Raw genomic sequence first — 20,186 nt, 5'->3', positions numbered from 1 at the left:
CATTCATTCTTAAACACTGCTGTCACTGCTTTCGACTTATAGAATGATTAACTAAATATTGTGCACTAAAATACAATGTTAAAGCTCACTTGGCGACCATATTGCCTGCATATATACTCTATGTACGCTGCGTCTGAAATCAAATACTTCCCTACTATATAGCATGCGAAAAACAGTACACCAGTAGTGAGGCGAAAAGACAGTAGGTGAAAAGTGCCCGGATGACCTACTACTTCTGCCGAGATTCTGAAGTGCGCATTCGATGGACACTTAACTATCCCATGGGAGAGGATTTATGAATGGAAGTGAACTCATGCTGGTAGGTCACATGACCACAACAGCATAGCGGATATAGTACGCCCAGATTTTTAGCCGGTGCCAATTATTTTACAGAAAATACGGTAGTTTCAATCTATCACGGGTGCAAACGCACACTCTTACCCATATATAATGAAAATATCAGAAGTATCATATGCAAATGTGATATTTATATTCTCTTTACAAAAAGTTCCTCTCTTAAATATTTTTCTCTCATTTGTTTCCACTCAGTGTGGCAGAATACTGGCATATATCTCCTCTCTCAATCAGTGGCCGTACTCTAATAAAGATGGGTTCACCCTCTATTTTGTGTTTGATGGGAGACCATCCAGTGTGTGTGTGTGTGTGTGTGTATGCGTGTTTGTGCATGCTGGAGCACACTCGTTCAGGGGGTGTGGTTTACTGGAGCGCTCGCTTGCGGTCTCTGCCTCAGAACACAAATAAAGGCTTGGCCCGCAGCAGACGGTCGATCAGTTGCTGTCCCAGCCTCAAAACAAGTCTCTTACCCGTCAGCTTCCTCTCTTCCTTAGACTGCTTCTCGGGGAAGATTTAATAAGATTTGCGCTTCCAGAGCACTGACTAAAATCATTTTTGGCTTGGTCTGTCTTCCTCCTCCCACCTCTCTTCCTTTTTCTCGCTTCCTGAGACGCTCCACAGGGACAAAGTACTATTTCAGGTTGGACTTGAAAACATGGCGGCTCTGTGTTGAACTTTGCAAGTGTGTTAGACACTAATAGTCTGCTGTTGATAAATCTAGAGGTTTCTTACCATATCAGAGTCACCATACCGTCCCATGGCAACTGATCTGAAAGACCTAAACCTGCTGGGGTTTATGGGGCAGTTTTTGCTCGTGCAGAGATGGGGCCTGATTTTAGTGCAGTTTTACTGAATAGACCTGAATGGACTGGCAACATTCCATATATTGTCGAGGTAACCAAGAATCTTTCTCTTGCTCTGTCACATCAGGCTCCAAATATTGTTCCAAAAATTACACTTTAAAGAGAAATCATAGAAAAAAATTAAACATGCAGATTTGAAACAACATGAGTATGATATTTTTCATTTATAATTGTCATACCCTCTCTCTCATATTGTTTAAAACCTGTAAGACTCTTGTTTTTCCAATAACACACACAACAAAATAACAAAGTTAAAGCACTTTTGTATTCCAGAGGTTTATTATTTGTATTTATTTATATTAATTTAGTCATTTCTAAAGCCGTATATTAGTATATGTTAGTATTTCTTATACTGTTCAAGATATAAGTATATTTCTATTGTCTGCATTCTGCTTCTGCTCGCAGACAGTCCACATAATGTAATTTTCATAAGAACAGTACACAATTTCGGCGTGCACACCATGCATAGTAAAGAGGTGGAGAGACACAAACAGCAAATTAAACAGAAGGCAGACAGACAAAGAAAGTGATTCTGAGACCAGTAGCAGAGAACAGGAGACACGGTTCATCCAGGTGGCTCCTATCAAGCAGAGGTTTATAAAGCTCACTAATTACTCCATAAGCTCCAACTGTCCGGCATGGTTTAGATGGAGATCATTATCTCTATTAGCATGAGTGATGCAGAGCCGCCGGGCCAGACTTTGAGCTTTAATTCAATAACTGTTGTTTTTCTTTTGTTGTCTCTTTCCTGTTCATTCTTCATACTGTAGACCGTACAACAGATCATGCCTGTGTTTGGACGCATACCCTCTTTTCAGTGGAATAAAAGCATGGTTACGGTGAATTACTATTTGTATCGCTTCAAATGTGTATTATTTCAACCTTTAGGACCGTTTAATGGTACATATATTCTGAATGTACACACTTTGATGTCACGACTTGAACTGACATTTAACGTGGTTCAAGCTCGACTTACTATGACTTAGCTATGACTTACAGTACATGTGTCAGTACTTTGATACAGTCACAATGTTAACCTAGGTTCCAATAATTCTACTGCATCTTCACTCTAACTGCCCACTATGTTGTCTGTAATTAATGTTCGTTGCCCTGTTTTATGTTTGTATTGTAACTGTAATGTGATTTGCAACTGCAATCGCTCATTACTTGGACTGGGCAAATGCCCATTGTCTGTCTATCTATGTGTAAACTGCTTGTTATTTACTGTCAATGTGAAGCGTCCTTGAGCTTGGGAAAGGCGCTATATAAATTAAACTTATTATTATTATTATTATTATTATTATGTGAAGCATTTCAATCCTTTGTATTGTTTTCCATTTATTTTTCTGTTTTTAGGACTAACTACCATCCATTTAAGGACAGCCAGACATGGTAACTAGTGGTGACTGAGTCTGTCTCTGTTTATGTCACAGTTTTCCTCTTTCTGGGGTTAGATTCAAGTGTGGAAAGGAGGTTGGGGGCCATACTAATCTTCATGAAGTCCACAGCTTTAACAAGCTCCTAATGATTACCAGATGCCTAATGAGTTTGATTCTCGGCTATAGTTGGACCACTTTCACATTTCTTCATTGGAAAAGAAGTGTGTGCTGCTATTGTCCAGCATCCTATGCACTCTGAGGCTGTTATGGTAGCACCGTTTTCGTCCACCGTGTGCACACTGAATTCCTTGTGGCGTACTTTGAAAATATGCCCTTGGCATTGTTCTTCTGTTAACTTTTTGTGTATCACAGTTTCTGGCCACACAAATGCAAATGTCCCAGTTCACCTTGTTTACAACATGACGTTTTAGTCTTCTGGCAGTATTTATTTCTGAATGTGAGACTGTAAAACACGTTTCACATAAATGGAAAAACTGCAATCCAGTTGGACACCAATAGTCATTATGCATCAACCACCAAACCATTGTAGGTGTACCACCAGCGGAGTACTTGCGTCTCTGAGCGCCATTTGACATTCTTTCCTTTTTTTTCTTTAAAGAGGTCTACTTTTGAGTATTTTGAACCCTTCACTTAGTTCTGCACTTTATTTTGAACATGGTATCAACAAGAGAAGTTCTGCCACATTTTACACTGGGTAAAATGGGTTCTTACACAGATCTGCACTGGGTCACTTTTCTTGTACCAAAATCCCATAGTCTAAGACAGTATTTGAAGGCCCTCAAATATATTTCTGGTACTTCTGTGTGTGTTCCAGGAGTGTTATATTATAATATGCAATAATTGTTTAATTAAATGGAATATTTTCAAATAATTAAATTCCATAATTTTAGGAGTTTCAATAACTGAATGTTTAACCTTTTTATTACCAATGAATTTACATGACTTTTCTAGGAATTCGAGTAAAAAAAAAAAAATTATTTAAAGAATTTTTACTTTCAAAACAATCCCACAAAATGAGCCATTATTGGAGCTCAGTTAAATAAATGATCATTTTTCACGTGACTTATCGCGTAACAAGAGTAAGCTGAGATAACTGACAAAGGCGATGGTTGAGGATTTGATGCACAACAGATCCTGAGCGTCATTAACAAATATCTTGTAAAATGTGCGGTCAGTATCACCACAATCGCGAATTCAAAAGGAAAAGTGAAAGTGATTTAAATATCCAGGACATTAATAGCGTCTCCGTGATTCCCGCAAATTATATACATAGACGTGGTCGCAAATTCGGAAAAAGTGAAAAAGAGCATGCATTCGATTGCAAAGAGCAGAAAGCGATTTCAATTCCACCCATATTGATAGAAGCTTCCTGATGCCCGCAAATTCTAAACAAATGTTATACCCTAAATCCACAAGGATGCCTGCTGTCACCCTTCCTGTTCCTTTTTGCCATTGACTGGATTATGAAAGAATCCACGAGAGAGCAAAAGAACTGAATCCAGTGGACCTCGTGGACCTAGCTCGATGATCTGGACTTTTCTTACGACCTTGCACTTCTCTCCACAACAAACAGCAGATGCAAGAGAAAACGGATGTAGTGTCAACTATAATATCTCAGATTGGCCTCAACATTAACAGTGAATAAGACAAAGATCCAGTCATGCTGAATGGAAGTACCCTGGAAGATGTCTAGTCCTTCACCTATCGGGGCAGAATCATTGACCAACAGTGTGGTACAGTGTTGGGCAATGAAATGCAAGGATTGGCAAAGCAAGAGTGGTCTACATACAGCTCAACAACATCTGGAACTCCAGAGACCTGTCCTTGGCAACAAAGATCTGGCTATTTAACTCCAACATGAAGTCAGTGTTGCTGTATGGAGCGGAAGCATGGATGATGATTAACTGTCTCAGAAGAATTCTCCAGATCCGATGGCCTGACACCATCAGCAGCACCAGCCTACAAAGGACTCGCCAACTCCCTGCTGAGGAAGAAATCAGGAAAAGATGTGGATGGATAGGGCACACTCTTCGTAAAACATCAATCAACATCAACAGGCAGGCATTGAAGTGGAACCTCCAAGGAAAGTGGAGAAGAGGCCGTCCAAAAAACGCCTTGCGACGTGACCTTGAGGCTGACATCACCAAGATGGGCTACACCTGGAACCAGCTGGAAAGAATGGCCAAAGACAGGAATCTGGAGATCTGTGGTTGGCGGCCCATACCCTGGCAAGGGAGACGGCCATAAGTAAGTAGTAAATCCACCCCCCAACCCCGGTGTCGCAAATCTATTTGCCGGTGTGAAAATTCCCCCACCGTGACATCATGACTCCTTTAAGAAAACAAAGATGTTCAGAAAATAGTTTTCTTAACTTCTTTCTTGAAGATTTTTGTGAATCTGGCCTCTGGTTCTTGTTATAAAGGGCACAAATTTAAAATAAGAAATACAATGTAATTTTTATCCGTTTAGCTTATTTTAAAGCTTGTTTTGTCTTCTATTAAATCATTTTAAGTCATCACTTGGAAGTGTGCTTCCCTTGGTCTTGGCCCGCTGGTTGAGAATCCCTAGTCTATGCGGGTCGTTCTTGCCCAGAGGAAGTCTCACTCTGTAAATCTATACACCTTTGTCACCTTTATATCTTGAATGAGTCTTGTCAATTTCCCTGTAAAACGATCACTCTTTGGATGTTTTTGAGGTTACTGCACGGTTGTTTTTAAACTGTAGAGAGCATAGTGTATAAAAGTCTCTGGAGGTCAGCTGTCTGTGCGCTACAGAAACCAGCACAGCTGGCATCAACTACCATCACAGATTCAACTAAACATCTTAACCATGTCCGCATGTGTTCGTTGCAGCTGTATGATGCATATCCTTTGGTTATTTGTTGAAATTGTATTTTAATTTTGACTTGCTATAGCCGTCATGCATAGTTGCTGCATAGTATTCCTCACATAAACATAATAACATTATCTTGTGACACTATTGGGTCAGGACTGTGTCACGCTGTCTGGAGTAGCAACATGCAAACACATGCTTAGAATTTCTCTTTCATTGTCTCTCGGTTTCTCTACACATGCTGAACGTCTGCGTTTGATGTATTTTTAGTAAACATGCGTGTCCTTACACCACACTCACACGCAAATCAAAGGCATCTGAATGAGTTCAGTCACATGTATCTGCCCAATGAAGATTGTCTGAATTAGTTTAAGGAGATAAGAAGGGCATGGGATATGTACTCAAACATCTACCTAAATCTAGGTTTAATTTACTTGTTTTATTGTTCCGGATCCTTTAACATTCCTGGATCAGATGGTCAAATGATATCCTATTTCTGTCTTGATCAATTTCCAGTTTTCTTTTAAAAAATGCTTTTCTAACGGACCAAAACGATGACACAATCCCTTTTGAATCTCGACAGATGGTTTCGTTTGTAACTCAGATTCCTACAGCATACATGAATCAGATGGTCACGTGGGTTTCTATTTTTGAATTTTGTTAATTCATTTTTTCATACAAGGCCATTGGTCCAATTTATACAGCGTTTGGCATGTATCATTTAGAACAGTGGTTCTCAAACTTTTTGACTCAAATCGGTGGGTCAAATAATAAAAAATAACATTTAAAAAATTGTGGGTGGGTCACGGGTGGATGAGAAATAAATAATTTAAAGCAACACCAAGGAACTTTTCCTCAGCGGTCGCCCTACAGGTTGGAAGCGGAATTGTCCATTACCGCTGTCGTAAATAATTTAGCCTACCGCAGCCTACTGTCGCACGTGCACGCTCGCTGCTTATCCAGCACTGGCTTTGGAATCAACAATGGCAGACATCCCAACCTGCAAGAAGTAATTTCAGGGAGGTATATCTTGGTGACTGGATTGTTGACTTGACTAGCTTTCGTGAGGCACACTCGCAAGGTCTCTCGCTCTCTCCCTCTCTGCCGTGCTCGCGCTATGTATGTTATGCGCGCAGTATGTTCTGTCTAGCATGCGCGCTCTAGATTCCGGCAGATTTGAACTAATTTGCGGGCATCAGGGAGACGCTATAGACTTGGGATGTCTGCAATGGCCATAGAGCTGGTAAGTCCCGCCCATCCGTAAAACTCCAAGTGGACCTCTTGGTTGAAAAAGCGTCAATGCAAGTGAATGAGAGAAAACCATTTTTTTCTGATCCCGTTTGAATTGTGCCATGAATGTGAACATATGTTGTCTGTGAATTTTTTATATAATTTCTCATGTAACGAGTTTGACAGTATATTGTATGATTCTTTGGCTAGCAGTTGTGGAATAGACATAACGAGAAAGACTACACGTCGCATATGTGACATCACCGCATAACACGTTTTCCCTCCACAAATCACGGTGCGATAATCTAAGGAATTAGATCGAGATGCCTGTGTGTTTTGTACCCAAATGTCACCATTCAAACAAAACAGGCTGTTTAACGGGATCCGTGTGCTAGTGGTGGTGACGTATATCAAACGTGTCGAAAGCAGCGAAGAGTTGTGGACCACAAAGTGCTCTCACACAAAGTCTAACCGTATGAAAATTCTACCCGCTAAATTGTAGCATTCTTTACACGAAAAATTATATAAAAAATTCACAGACAACATATGTTCACATTCATTGTGAAATTCAAACGGGATTAGAAAATAATTATTTTCTCTCATTCACTTGCATTGACGATTTTTCAACCTAGAGGTCCAGCGGGATAAGCGGAAGGGGCGGGACTTACCAGCTCTATAGACAATTTGAGGAAGTGGTGGGGGAAGTGACGTATGCCGTAAAGCAGTCGAGTTTTGTAGTTCTTTTTGTGCTCTGGTTACTACCCGAAACCCGAAGTTACGTAGTGCCAGTAAAAGCGATACAGACCCCGTCAGGCTATGGCAGACATGTCATTTAACCTATTGTAAGTCGATGTACCATCACAAGGGTCTTGGAAATATATTATGAAGGTTGAAAAGTTCCATAGTGTTGATTTTAATAAAGACACAGACTTGTCATTTCACGGTAAAACACAACGAACATAAACAAGCTGTAAGTTTTGCTTTAAATGATTTTCAAGACCATAGGAGTCATTTTTTGAGGGCGCAAAATAAATTTATCTTAATTAAGTCATCTTGAGGTCCCTGTTGAAGTTTTCTGACACCTAAGAGAGCCACTGATCTAGAGACTTTCTTTTCTACTAAATGTTTTTCTAATAAGTTTGTAAAATTTTTACAGACTGTGGTGGTCAGGGCCAAGAACAGGCAGGACAAGATTAGTGAACAGATAAGATTTATTCTTCCAACCAAAAGGACCAAAAAATAATATACAGGGGCAGATATAACGAAACTCATTTTCAAACAAAGTCCACACAAAAAGATGGAAGTTAACTGAAACTAACAAAAATTAAACAGGCCTAAAAATAAAGGAACACATTTTACAAACTTAATGAAACACGAGCCAATTTAATTAACTTCCAGAAAAAAAAGTTGGAACAAGAAAATAACCAGGAAATCCTCATTACTACTCTTTTCCCATCTGTTTCTCCATTAGTCTTGTGATGATCTTCCCTTGAGGTAGATGAATGTTAGCCGGTGATGTCATGCTCTGGGGGCATACGGACGATCTGAAACTCCAGAACTAGTTTTCCTCATTTTCGTGTTTTTCATATCACTGTGATGCAGCTAAGGGTTTTATATTTAAGATCTAGGTGGGTAACCCTAAAACTGTACTTAAGGTCCTTTTGAGAAGAACCCACAATTCATTGCTCCAATCAGACCAAACCATTCAGTATTTCTAAATGAAACATTGACTACAGCATCTGTAAATCCTGATCTGCAGCGAGAGATCTTAACTTCTTCAAATAAACTCTCTACATCTCCATGAAGCTCTGCTGAAGACTTGGCTACAGCGAGTGTGCTAAACCCCAGTGCCTAATCTAAAAGTGAACCGTGTTTATTTTTCCCCCTGCATGTGCTGCACTGTGTCCTCTGATACATATTCATGCCATATGTACCACACAAAATTGATCATGCGGCAGGAAGCCCCAAATAAGAGATGTTATGGCTCGTGTGTAGAAGGGAGTTGTCGTGCACAAGTGTGCCGCAAGGGTGCTAAATCAAAATCATACTTGTGCTTTTTACATTATTATCTTAAACAAACCCGTGGCACGTCACTATAAAAATACTCAGTGATAGCTTTGGAAATTGAAACCATTATAAAAAGTAGGCTAAATCTAGTCGCATGCAATTGTGCGCACATTTTTGTATGGAAAAAGCAGAGACTGAGTAAGGAGGGGCAGAATAACTACTCGTAGAAATGAATGAGAGAAAATGTAAAGCTCAATATAACGCATGTAAGGCAGTCTTACCTTTCAGTTAAAAAGAGCCAATTACTTTTTTGAATCTTTCCCCGTTTTTCATTGTGTAAAACTTTGTCTATATTGAAGCCCTGCAGCTCCCATGATGCACTGCTGACCGCAGGACAAATCTGAAATATAAAGTGTTGGTTGAAACATGAAAATCATGCTTAGTGCCCTAATGCAAGAAGAGGACTAGATAAACATCACTGCTGTAAGTGTAATCTTGTGCACAAGCACAGTTTTATCAGAAGAGGATATGACATATTAGTTACCTGCGACCTACATGTTATTTAAAAAACAAAAAAGTTATGGTAACCATAGTCTATCAAAATACCATAGTTACTAGAGATATTTTTGGTATTATGGCTATTTTTCTACATTAAAGACATTGGTTACTGTGGTAACATGGTATTTAAAAAAATAAATGAAACAAACTGACATGTTCTTCACACTGTTTGAAAGAGATCTGATATATATTAACATCCTTTTTAACTATTGCATTTTTGTGGACACTGGTTACCATGGTAAATTATTGTAAGTTTCCTTACCATACACACCGCATTGTAATTGTCTGCATTTGTTTTTTGGAAATGTTTTAATTTTAATATTAGTGCATAATCTAATTAATATGCATGTGCTCATTCTTCACCATTTTGAGTAATCAGAAGCAGAAGCACTTTTTAAACCGAAGTGCCACCGATGGTCTTGGAGATAGTCTGGTGCATGTGCGTGTTAATGTTTGTGTATGTGCAGTGCTGTCCTTGGGATGTTTAGAGGTCCTGATTACGGTAAGGATGAAAGCTAATCAAGCGCACTGACCTGTGCCAACAGATAGACTTGAGTGTGTGTGTGTGTGTTTGGTCTTGAGGAAAAGCCTGTGATTGCACATGGACTTCCTTTCCTTTCCTTCTCATAACCTCAGTCCAACACAAACACAGCTTACATCCTCACAGACACAGGGCAAGAAGGGAATTCACCCCTTCCCCAGTAAAACAACACTTCACCAACACTATAAATGGTCAAGCACAAATGCGATTGACCTGTTTGGATTTACTTTGCGTTTCATTGGTCACTGAACAGCCAAGGTCAATTTCAAGTCAATTAATGGAATGGCAAAGGCAGTTTACCTTCTCTTCCTTCCGCCTCCATGTCTGAGTCTGTTTGTTTCTCCCATTCTGATCATGTTTGTGTTTGACTGCATTCCTGGCAAGCTTGTCTAGATCCTAACTGTGTGCTGTTGATGGGTACCGCATCTATAAGCAGGCGAGAGCAGTGCCAGGTCAGTGAGTTACAGCTGCGAGCCCTCAGCGGGCTATTTGTGTCTACACCCCCTCAAAATAGTGTTAATCTTCTCATACATCTACCTAAGGCCTGGAGAATTCCTCCTCTTTTCACCAGATCCATGTTATATCCAGCTGTCAAGTCCCCTTACTGGATTTTAAGTGTGTTCCTCGCGGACTGTTATTGTTTGAACCATTTTGCAATATATTTGAGGGTAACTGTTTTAGGGTGCTTTCAGACTTGGTTCGATTTCTTGGTCCAAACTAATTGCTCCCTCTCCCCCCAGTGTTTCCCACAGGATTTTGTGAGACTTTGGGCAAGTGAACCTCAGTCCATCTTATACATTGTTGTTTTTTACGTTGTACTTTGAAAATTCAAAATTGAGTGACCTTTTATTTTGGCGGAAAACAGGTTTACAATCACTTCTAATTACAAATCTATGATATGCAGTAATACAATAACAAAGTGCAACAATACATACAGCGTAACTGGCGCAGTGGCGTACGTCATGTTCCCACATGCACATGCAGACACTGTGTCGCGCTTTACTCTGAAACATGCTGTGCACAGACTTTAGTTTAGACTCATTTAGTTAAATCGCAGCCTTTTGCAATTTGGTAAGGACACTACCCTGAGCATCACCCACTTTCATTTTCTTCATTTTCAAACTCTATTCTGTTGCATTGTTTCTCCATTACCTCATGGCAACCCTGCATCAACACTCTGGACTAGTTTACTCCCGGTCTGTGTCGGTTTGTGTCAGAGAAGTCCTTGGAACGGTCTATTTCCAGAGATTTGTGCCTGGGTGTGTGTGAGGGGAAACTCGCTTTCTGCCAATCTTGTCAGATTGTGTTAAGAAACGGCAACATTGATCTGTTGCTTGATTTTTTAACTTAGGTTGACTCGTTTGTTTTAGGGTAGAACTAACCGATTGCTAACCGATGACAGGTGACAGCTTTATATTACATAACAGGGAAGAAACAAAGGGATAGTGTTGATGGATGAAAATATTGAATATAAAAAAGTGACTGGTGCCAAAGTATTTTTAGTGGTTGCACTTAGAAAATACCACAAGTGTGCTTTGTGTGATTCACATTGATTATTGGATCAATTAAGACCTATGAACATGCACTGAAATTAATAGTCATACTTATTGTGAATAAAAATGTGAGAATGATGAGAGAGAGTGGGGGTGGGGGGAGAAAAGAAGAAAGCAACACGGTGAGAAAGGAGTTCCCAAACTGGAATGGACAAAATCAAATACTTGTAAACTTTTCCATGAAGTTTGTTTGAATGCCTGGATGCCATTGCTGCCATCCAGAAGTTGTTTAGACTACAGGAAACATTTGTTTGGATCAAGGGAAAATGGGCACTTTCCTTCTTACAACTTATCCAAATAAACTAATCAATTTTTTGACTCAGAGAAATGTTGTGAGCAATGAGTTACTCATAAAAACCATAACAATGCTTAAGGAAAAATGATTGGAAGTTGACTGTCCTCCTTCATAAGATTGATATTTAACGTGTATATGACTCCCCCTAGTGGTCGGATCCTCTCTGCCTCTACTCCTGACCTTTTCCCCTCCTCAATGTCAAACCGTTTGTTTTCCGATTAATCTATTAACAATCGTATGCGTTAAGATTCTAATGTATAAAACTTTTTTTTATTAATATAAGCCTAATATATTTATTAAGAGTTAGTAAAAGCAGCATTTTTTATATAGATATAAAAAGTTAAAATTTACATAATTGTTTTACCATATTGAAATATGACACATTTTTCTGGCTGCATATTAAAATAATGTGCCGCCATTTAAGACTTTGGAGTGGGATTGTGCATTAGTTCATTGTTTCCCCCCTGTATTTGTTGATTTCTATTTGAAATGTAACTTTTACCCATGACTTGACCGTTCACAGAAAGTGGCACAGTTTACCTCTATTCTCTGTATTCTTACTTGCTAAAAGTGTTTAAAGGGACAATGTGTAGGAATTTCTCCCATCTAGCGGTGAAAATGTAGCCTGGTAATACCAAACTCTGCTACTTCGCTTTGCTTTGTAGACAGAGTCTGGCATGGCATAATTGATAAATGTTTTCTTTCTGGCGGGGGCGGGGCGCTTGTCTGAAGTATAAAATCATTGGTTACCCATAAGCCAATCACATAACGTTTGGTTATGACATGTGTTATTCGCCAGCTCAGCAGCATCGAACTTCCACTTTAAACACATGTATGATGCGAAAACGAAACCATCGAGCGAAATACCGGAGTGAACACGGCTGATCGAGTTTTGCTGCCTCCTTAACCTGATCCTCCATGAGTGCAACCAAGAGGTACACAATCACACATATCGCCTTGCCGGCCTTTGGCCTGCCCAGTTTCTCGCTGACGATCGGTAATAGTTGATAAATTAAACTTTTCCCAAAACCTGTCGGGAGTAGGGCCACAACATTACCTTCATTCAAAATGTTTAACAAACACTCTTCTTGTTCGGGCTTCAGTTTGCAAATGCCGGGAATATTCTCCACAACAGAGCGAATTGCATCCCGTGTCTCCATATCCGCGGTCGTTTTCGATTTCCTTAACCTAAAATACAATCTTAAACTCGGTGCTTAGCGTCTACGTCACGGCTCTCAGCCCGCCCTCTGTTCGTTGATTGGCCGGCTGTTTTCAGGCCGGAGGAAAACTGAGACATGTCGATGTCTCAGACTGAGTACAGAAGCGAACTGAAATGGAGCGGAAGAACGAAGTCTGACGCAGGCAGGCTAGTGAAAATGTATTTTGCATTCAAACGAATTGTGCTCTCCAGCCCCTCACTTTTTCAAATGCGCGTTGCATCTACGGTAGCCATTATGTACCAAAAAGTTATGACAGGATGTCTTGTAATAGCACTTCGTCGAGTGTTCCTTCGGGTGAACAGGTTTGTTATTTCAAATAAACAGCAACTTGACACAACAAACAAACGAATGTTACAGTATGAATTACTGACTGTGAAAAACATGAACTATTGTAATAAGTAATAAGAACTATTGTAATAAGAAAAAAAGCTTATAATTAAGACTGTAACATTGACTTACCTGTCGAGAAGAAAGCAGGACTTCAGCGTCTATTTTGAAATATTTCTCCTGCATTAGCTCTATCCACCTGGAAAAAGCTATCCCGACATTAACTCGTGTTTTTTGTAATCTTCGGTCACGTTTCCTTTTACGATCTATTTTGGACTTTTCTGGCGATGAGGATTTGCAATGCAGCCTTTTAAACTTGCCAGGGCAGTGACAAGCGCCTCTTACTGCTCTGCTCCTCCGCTTCTGCTGCTTTCAGTTACGTCACGCTGGCTCTGAACGAAAACGCGTTGTGGAAACGCGTTGGCCTAGTACTTTTTGTCCCTCTCTGCTATTATAGTTTTTCAAGATGGCGGAACTACATGGAAGCCTCCGTGGACCTACCCGTCCCATGTACACTCACCTAAAGGATTATTAGGAACACCTGTTCAATTTCTCATTAATGCAATGATCTAATCAACCAATCTCATGGCAGTTGCTTCAATGCATTTAGGGGTGTGGTCCTGGTCAAGACAATCTCCTGAACTCCAAACTGAATGTCAGAATGGGAAAGAAAGGTGATTTAAGCAATTTTGAGCGTGGCATGGTTGTTGGTGCCAGACGGGTCTGAGTATTTCACAATCTGCTCAGTTACTGGGATTTCAGCCCGTTCTCATCCCAAGGCGTTATATACTGACGCTTTTGCCAAAGCGTTTATATCCAACGCACATGGCACCCTTTAGCGTTAATATGAGACGCAGATATATGGCGCCTCCTAGTTGTCTAACCCTAACACTACCCCAGACCTAAACCTACCCATAACCGAAGCGTGTTATATTGACGCTAAAGGGTGCCATGTGCGTCGGATGTAGACGCTTTGGCAAAAGCGTCAGTATATGACGCCTTGGGATGAGAATGCATTGGGGATTTTCACGCACAACCATTTCTAGGGTTTACAAAGAATGGTGTGAAAAGGGAAAAACATCCAGTATGCGGCAGTCCTGTGGGCGAAAAGGCCTTGTTGATGCTAGAGGTCAGTGCCCGGTTGCATAAAGCACCTTAAGTGTAATTTTCCCTTAAAGTCGCCCTTATGTTTCCCTTAAACCTAAGGGTGTTGCAGAAAAATACCCTTAAGTGTTACTTAACGTTTTTTTTAAGTGAAACGTCATACACTTAGAATTTCCCTTAAATGCTGTTTTTTCACTTAAGTAATCGTTAAGTGTTGCATAAAACCCCTTAACGGTAATTTCCTTAAGTATAACTTAAGGTTTGGAAATCGTAACCTTAAGAGTAACGCGGACAAAAATAAGACGACATGGCTGAATTTATGAAACCAGCTGAAGATCATAGGGAATAGGAAGAACCCTTTGGACCAATTTAGCCATGAAAAATTGTTGCAAGAATACCGATTTGATCGACGCGCAATATTTGACATCGCTATCAAACTAGACGGCTGTCTGTCTGTCATTACAGGCGACTCGCATGTAAACTATCACAACGTTAAGTCAGTGCGCGCACGGAGAGTGTGTGGCCGACAAAAAATTCACAGGAGAACGAGCTGATTCTGTGTTTTAAAAGGAATCATGACAGAAGAAAACAGGTATGCTATGGAAATATACTCAGCTGTATTTCGAGACACAGAGCCAGAAGTGCATTCACAAAACCTAAACAAATGCCAAAGCAGGAGACGGTGAACAACACAAACTGCCGCCACGTTCGGAGCTAACGCGGTGTTGCGTGATAGCGTCACTGGACTGACACGTGATATTCCGACATGTTAGTGTTTTGCGTATCTATGGCAACAACAGACTTTTATAACGTGAATCCAGGATCGCTGTCGTGAAACACTTAAATGTTTCCCTTACCTAAGAGAACCGTTTAAGAGATTATATGCAACACCCTTAAGTTGTTCTCTTAGGTAAGGGTAAATCGCCCCTTAAGTATCATACTTAAGGGAAAAACTTAAGGTGCTTTATGCAACCGGGCACAGAGGAGAATGGGCCGACTGATTCAAGCTGATAGAAGAGCAACTTTGACTGAAATAACCACTCGTTACAACCGAGGTATGCAGCAAAGCATTTGTGAAGCCACAACACGCACAACCTTGAGGCGGATGGGCTACAACAGCAGAAGACCCCACCGGGTACCACTCATCTCCACTACAAATAGGAAAAAGAGGCTACAATTTGCAAGAGCTCACCAAAATTGCACAGTTGAAGACTGGAAAAATGTGGCCTGGTCTGATGAGTCTCGATTTCTGTTGAGACATTCAGATGGTAGAGTCAGAATTTGGCGTAAACAGAATGAGAACATGGATCCATCATGCCTTGTTACCACTGTGCAGGCTGGTGGTGGTGGTGTAATGGTGTTGGGGATGTTTTCTTGGCACACTTTAGGCCCCTTAGTGCCAATTGGGCATTGTTTAAATGCCACGGCCTACCTGAGCATTGTTTCTGACCATGTCCATCCCTTTATGGCCACCATGTACCCATCCTCTGATGGCTACTTCCAGCAGGATAATGCACCATGTCACAAAGCTCGAATCATTTCAAATTGGTTTCTTGAACATGACAATGAGTTCACTGTACTAAAATGGCCCCCACAGTCACCAGATCTCAACCCAATAGAGCATCTTTGGGATGTGGTGGAACGGGAGCTTCGTGCCCTAGATGTGCATCCCACAAATCTTCATCAACTGCAAGATGCTATCCTATCAATATGGCCCAACATTTCTAAAGAATGCTTTCAGCACCTTGTTGAATCAATGCCACGTAGAATTAAGGCAGTTCTGAAAGCGAAAGGGGGTCAAACACAGTATTAGTACGGTGTTCCTAATAATCCTTTAGGTGAGTGTATATAAAGAGAATAAATTTTTCGTTTACGAGGATAAGTCAGATAATTGGCAGAGGTATTTGTACACCATTGAGGACATATTTATGAATAAAAATATTCATTTTAAATAATAAAATACAAAAAAAGTACATGTTGTCCTTTTAAAGAATTTTTGAATGCAAATCTGTTCTCAGTTAAGTTTGCTTTAGTGTTTACCGCCAAAACTTTCCAGCAGTGTAACTGATCGTCACAGCAGCTGATAATTTCTTCAAGTGAGCGGAAATGCTCTTGGCTGCACTTTTGTGAAACTTGATGGATGGAGCCAAAAAGCCCCAGGTGGAAGTTGTCATTTTGGAGCTGGCCTGGGAACAGACTCCTCTATTTAGTACAGCTGGTGTCAAAAGAGCTGCCCAGGACAACATCAATCAGCATTAGGGCCAAACATCTGTTAGCATGCCTTCTCCATCACTCTCATCTCTTTCCCAACAGTTCCGGTAGATATGCACGGCCATCAGGAACTCACAAGACCAGCACGAAAAACTTTCCACACAGCTGCTTCTCTTGTAAAGAGTTAATGTGAAATCGATTTTACTCAGTCTCTGTGGCCAAGAATACTGCTAAGATCACAGTCAAAGATTATCTGGACACTGAGACCAGCTGAAATGTTGACAGATCTGCATACTTCCAGCTTTTTTGGGGGCCTGAAAACGCAAACTTTTGAAAATGGGATTCAAAGCGCAAGTTTTTGAAAACAATACCTTTTTTTTTGTCTCTGTGTCAACTACAAAAAAGCGAATTTGTGAAAACGGTGACATGCGCATGTGTGTTCAGTCTATAGGCACGTAGTGTTCCTTTACTAAGTGACATCAAAAACTGCCCTGACATGAATACAGCTTTGTAGTCGGTTTCCTGGATCCATGTGTAAGGGAATTGTTTTGACAACGTTGTCGGCTGTACGCAAAAAAAAAAAAAAAAAAACGCAGGAAAAACTTTTCCGGTTTTACATTGTTGTCATGTAAACATACTCTTAAGTCAGATGTGCAAAACTCAGTTCCTGGAGGGCCACAGTTCTACCATAGGGCCATTACCTTCAACCCTAATTAAAAGCACCTGATCCAGCTAATCAAGTCCTTCAGGCTTATTTGAAAACTACAGGTTATGAGTGTTGAAGCAGGGTTGGAACTAAACTCTGCAGGGCTGTGGCTCTCCAGGAATGGAGTTTTGCACCCCTGGTATCAGTTTCTCCCACCTGCTCGGTTTTATTATCTTTGTCCCCCTGTTCTGTCTCCACATTAATTCTTTTAAACGGTCTCCTGTTTATCAAATCATGTTCCATGAGGAAACTCTAAGGAATTTGCCTGTACAATGTCTGACTCTCAGATCTGAATGCATTTCTGTCCTTTTTGACCTTTTTGTATTTTTTTTCTTATCAGCTAATGGAGCTATTCTAGAACAATTAAAGAATTCTTCATTTTCACATGTGTGGGATCCAATCTGGAACACTTATTGATCTGGAATAGATCATCTTAAACATCCATTATGTGGATTTTGGTATAGTGTGATTTATGGTGTGGAATATTTGTATTGTGTGTGAAGGTAACGTAAAGGTCATTTCGTAACTTGACCTTCCGTTGAAACCACAGACTTCTCTGGTGATGTATGCTGGACTTCTCCAATCATATTGTTCGTTTAATGCCCTTCCCTTTCTTACAGTCACTGCAGATGTGCCTTTATCCAATCAACAACCAAGTCCACGCTACTTATATTTCATCTGGATTTTGAAATGTATTTCTATGGTTCAAACTGTCAGTCTGTTCTAACTGTTCTGGCGTGAGCTGGAATGTGATTTTCAATAAGATATAAATCTGGGTTGATTGCTGCATGGCTACTTGAAGGAAAAGCAATATTTAACATTCATGTATGTGTTTTTTTTCTTCTTCCACTCCAAGGCATATTTTGGAATTCCACCTGAATTTAACACACCAAAGTTTAAATATTCACCCTTCACATACTGTAGTGTAGGACATTTAAAAAACTGGTGTCATTGTACAGAAAATCTTTCAAATTGACAAAATCAGATTGCAAAACTTAATAATAATAAATACCATTGTATGTTTTTAAAATATTACGATAAACATAAAAAAAGCCTCTTTTTTTTCAGAATCCTGTCTTTGAAAGTCTGTAGTCATTTTTTTTTTTTTACGATTTTGAAAACTGCTTTCTGATGCTGGTTACATTTGCACTTAAATATCTCGGTACTCCCTGGTTTTTATCATTATTAAGAAAAAAACAAGGGTGGCAGTATTTCTGGCCTTTGGACTGAGCTTACACACACACACACAAGGTTGCTCAACCCCAGACGTCTCTAAGCAACTGCAGGTGCCTCAGCATGGGGTATGAGACGAGGGAAGATCCTGGGATTTTTCCGACATCTGCTGAGCATACACACACAATCTTAGGGATGTACAGCTAACACTGCAAAGTGCGTTATTCTGACCTGTCCTACGTTCTGTGTATTCTGTAGGAGATCTCTTCCGTGGATTTCCGCAGTAACTCCGTATCAAGTCGGACTCCAACTCCCCCTGGACGATACTCTCCACACAGTCCCATCGAACGAGAGCCTCCCGTTTCCCCTCGACGCAGGTACATATATGCACATTTGCCTTGTTTCTCTCCTCAGGTCACCCAGAAGAACATTTTAATCACCATTACTAACAAAATTATTATTACAATTTTAATTTTACAAATTAAGATGTAATACGGAAATAAATTGCATACAGTATTTAATTATTTATTTAAGATTATTTCTTTAAAATGAGAATAAGAAGGTTAGGTCTGGTTCAATTGCATAGTTTTTATTTCATTTTTTTCATAATGTATTTAAATCAATTTAACAGTTCTCAGAACAGATTTATTTTGGCTCCTTCTGTCAGATGGCTAAATGACTCGCACTACATGGCTAATGTCCCAAAAATGCCTTTACTTTCTCACTTTGTCTTGCTTTTTAGAAATTGATTATATTATTTCTGCCCCTAATTTCCCCCCCACCCTTCTCCCTCTTCTACATACCAATGACTCCACCCCCGTTTTGCTCAACCAATAGGAAAATGATCAACCAATACTAGGCAGCCTAAAGTCACACCTTTCAGACTGAAACTCTCAACTTTCGTCAAGACTCGACAGAGAGGGGTGTGTGTGTTGTGCTGGAGTTTTAGATGTGTGTGTGCAGTTGTCACTGTAGGCTCTGTTCTTGTTGTTCCAACAAGAGTTGAACTAGTTGGATAGGAATTTGTCTTTGTTTGCTTTTGAGGTAAGTCCAAACTATTCAGACATCTTCCTCGAACTTACATGGCAAATGACAGGCTAGTCTGCAGGGGAAGATGAAATATCGTAATGTGAGACTAGCGCTCCGCTCTGTTCTCTGCACTGTAATGTAATGATGCTGCGTCGACTGTTTTTACTTTCCAATCTGAAGCCTGTTTAGCAAGATTGTAATCATATTTCAGCTGTGGGGGGTTGCAGATGGATGGAATGTTCTTTCTATGCATGTGTCGTCTTTACTTCAGTAAATGGTGCCGTTTAAATATTCAGAATGAGAAACATGAATACTTCCCTACTGCAGCACTCATTTATGTCAGGGGATTGTGCATGCAACACGAGGGGGACAACCGGTTCCTATGATCCCCTATTCTATAACCTACTCTTTGGTCCCAGACAGTTGAGGTGGCGCACCCATAAAAATGTTGTCCTGTGCCCCATGAATTTAGCCGTCGACCCTGAGAGGTGCTGGGAGAGTTTTCAGCGGAATCTCAAACTCACTGTCTGGTTTCAATTTGAAGCATGTCTCATTGAACAGCCTGCATGAAGATAGTGAACATGCCATGTATTTGGAGATTTATAGTGTCTTCAGATGCTTTTTCCTCAGTAATGACTATTCCAAATGCTTCTTTCTATTAATTTTCGGCCATTTCTTGGACATGCTACTTTTTGTCCAGTACCATATGGTAGCGCACATTCCAACACGCAAACAGTCATGTCAGTTATGAGATGCTGTCATGCTGGTTTCTTGTGACAACCA

The 20,186-nt window shown here is 40.2% G+C and overlaps 1 protein-coding gene across 2 annotated transcripts in view; it reads left to right on the top strand.

Annotated features, from left to right (window-relative positions):
- pdlim2 (PDZ and LIM domain 2 (mystique)) overlaps positions 1-20,186 on the top strand; it is a 76,280-nt gene that overhangs the window by 49,208 nt on the left and 6,886 nt on the right. For both annotated transcript variants that reach the window (XM_056246680.1, XM_056246681.1), the window contains exon 7: positions 18,633-18,751. In XM_056246680.1, the coding sequence (XP_056102655.1) occupies positions 18,633-18,751 (119 nt within the window). The remainder of the gene's footprint in view (positions 1-18,632; positions 18,752-20,186) is intronic.

Source organism: Rhinichthys klamathensis, unplaced genomic scaffold (assembly GCF_029890125.1).
Source record: "Rhinichthys klamathensis goyatoka isolate OS25496 unplaced genomic scaffold, OSU_Roscu_1.1 h1tg000040l_1, whole genome shotgun sequence".
Lineage (NCBI taxonomy): Eukaryota > Metazoa > Chordata > Actinopteri > Cypriniformes > Leuciscidae > Rhinichthys > Rhinichthys klamathensis.
The sequence above is the reverse complement of the archived record's forward strand: the minus strand, read 5'-3'. Positions and strand labels throughout refer to the sequence as shown.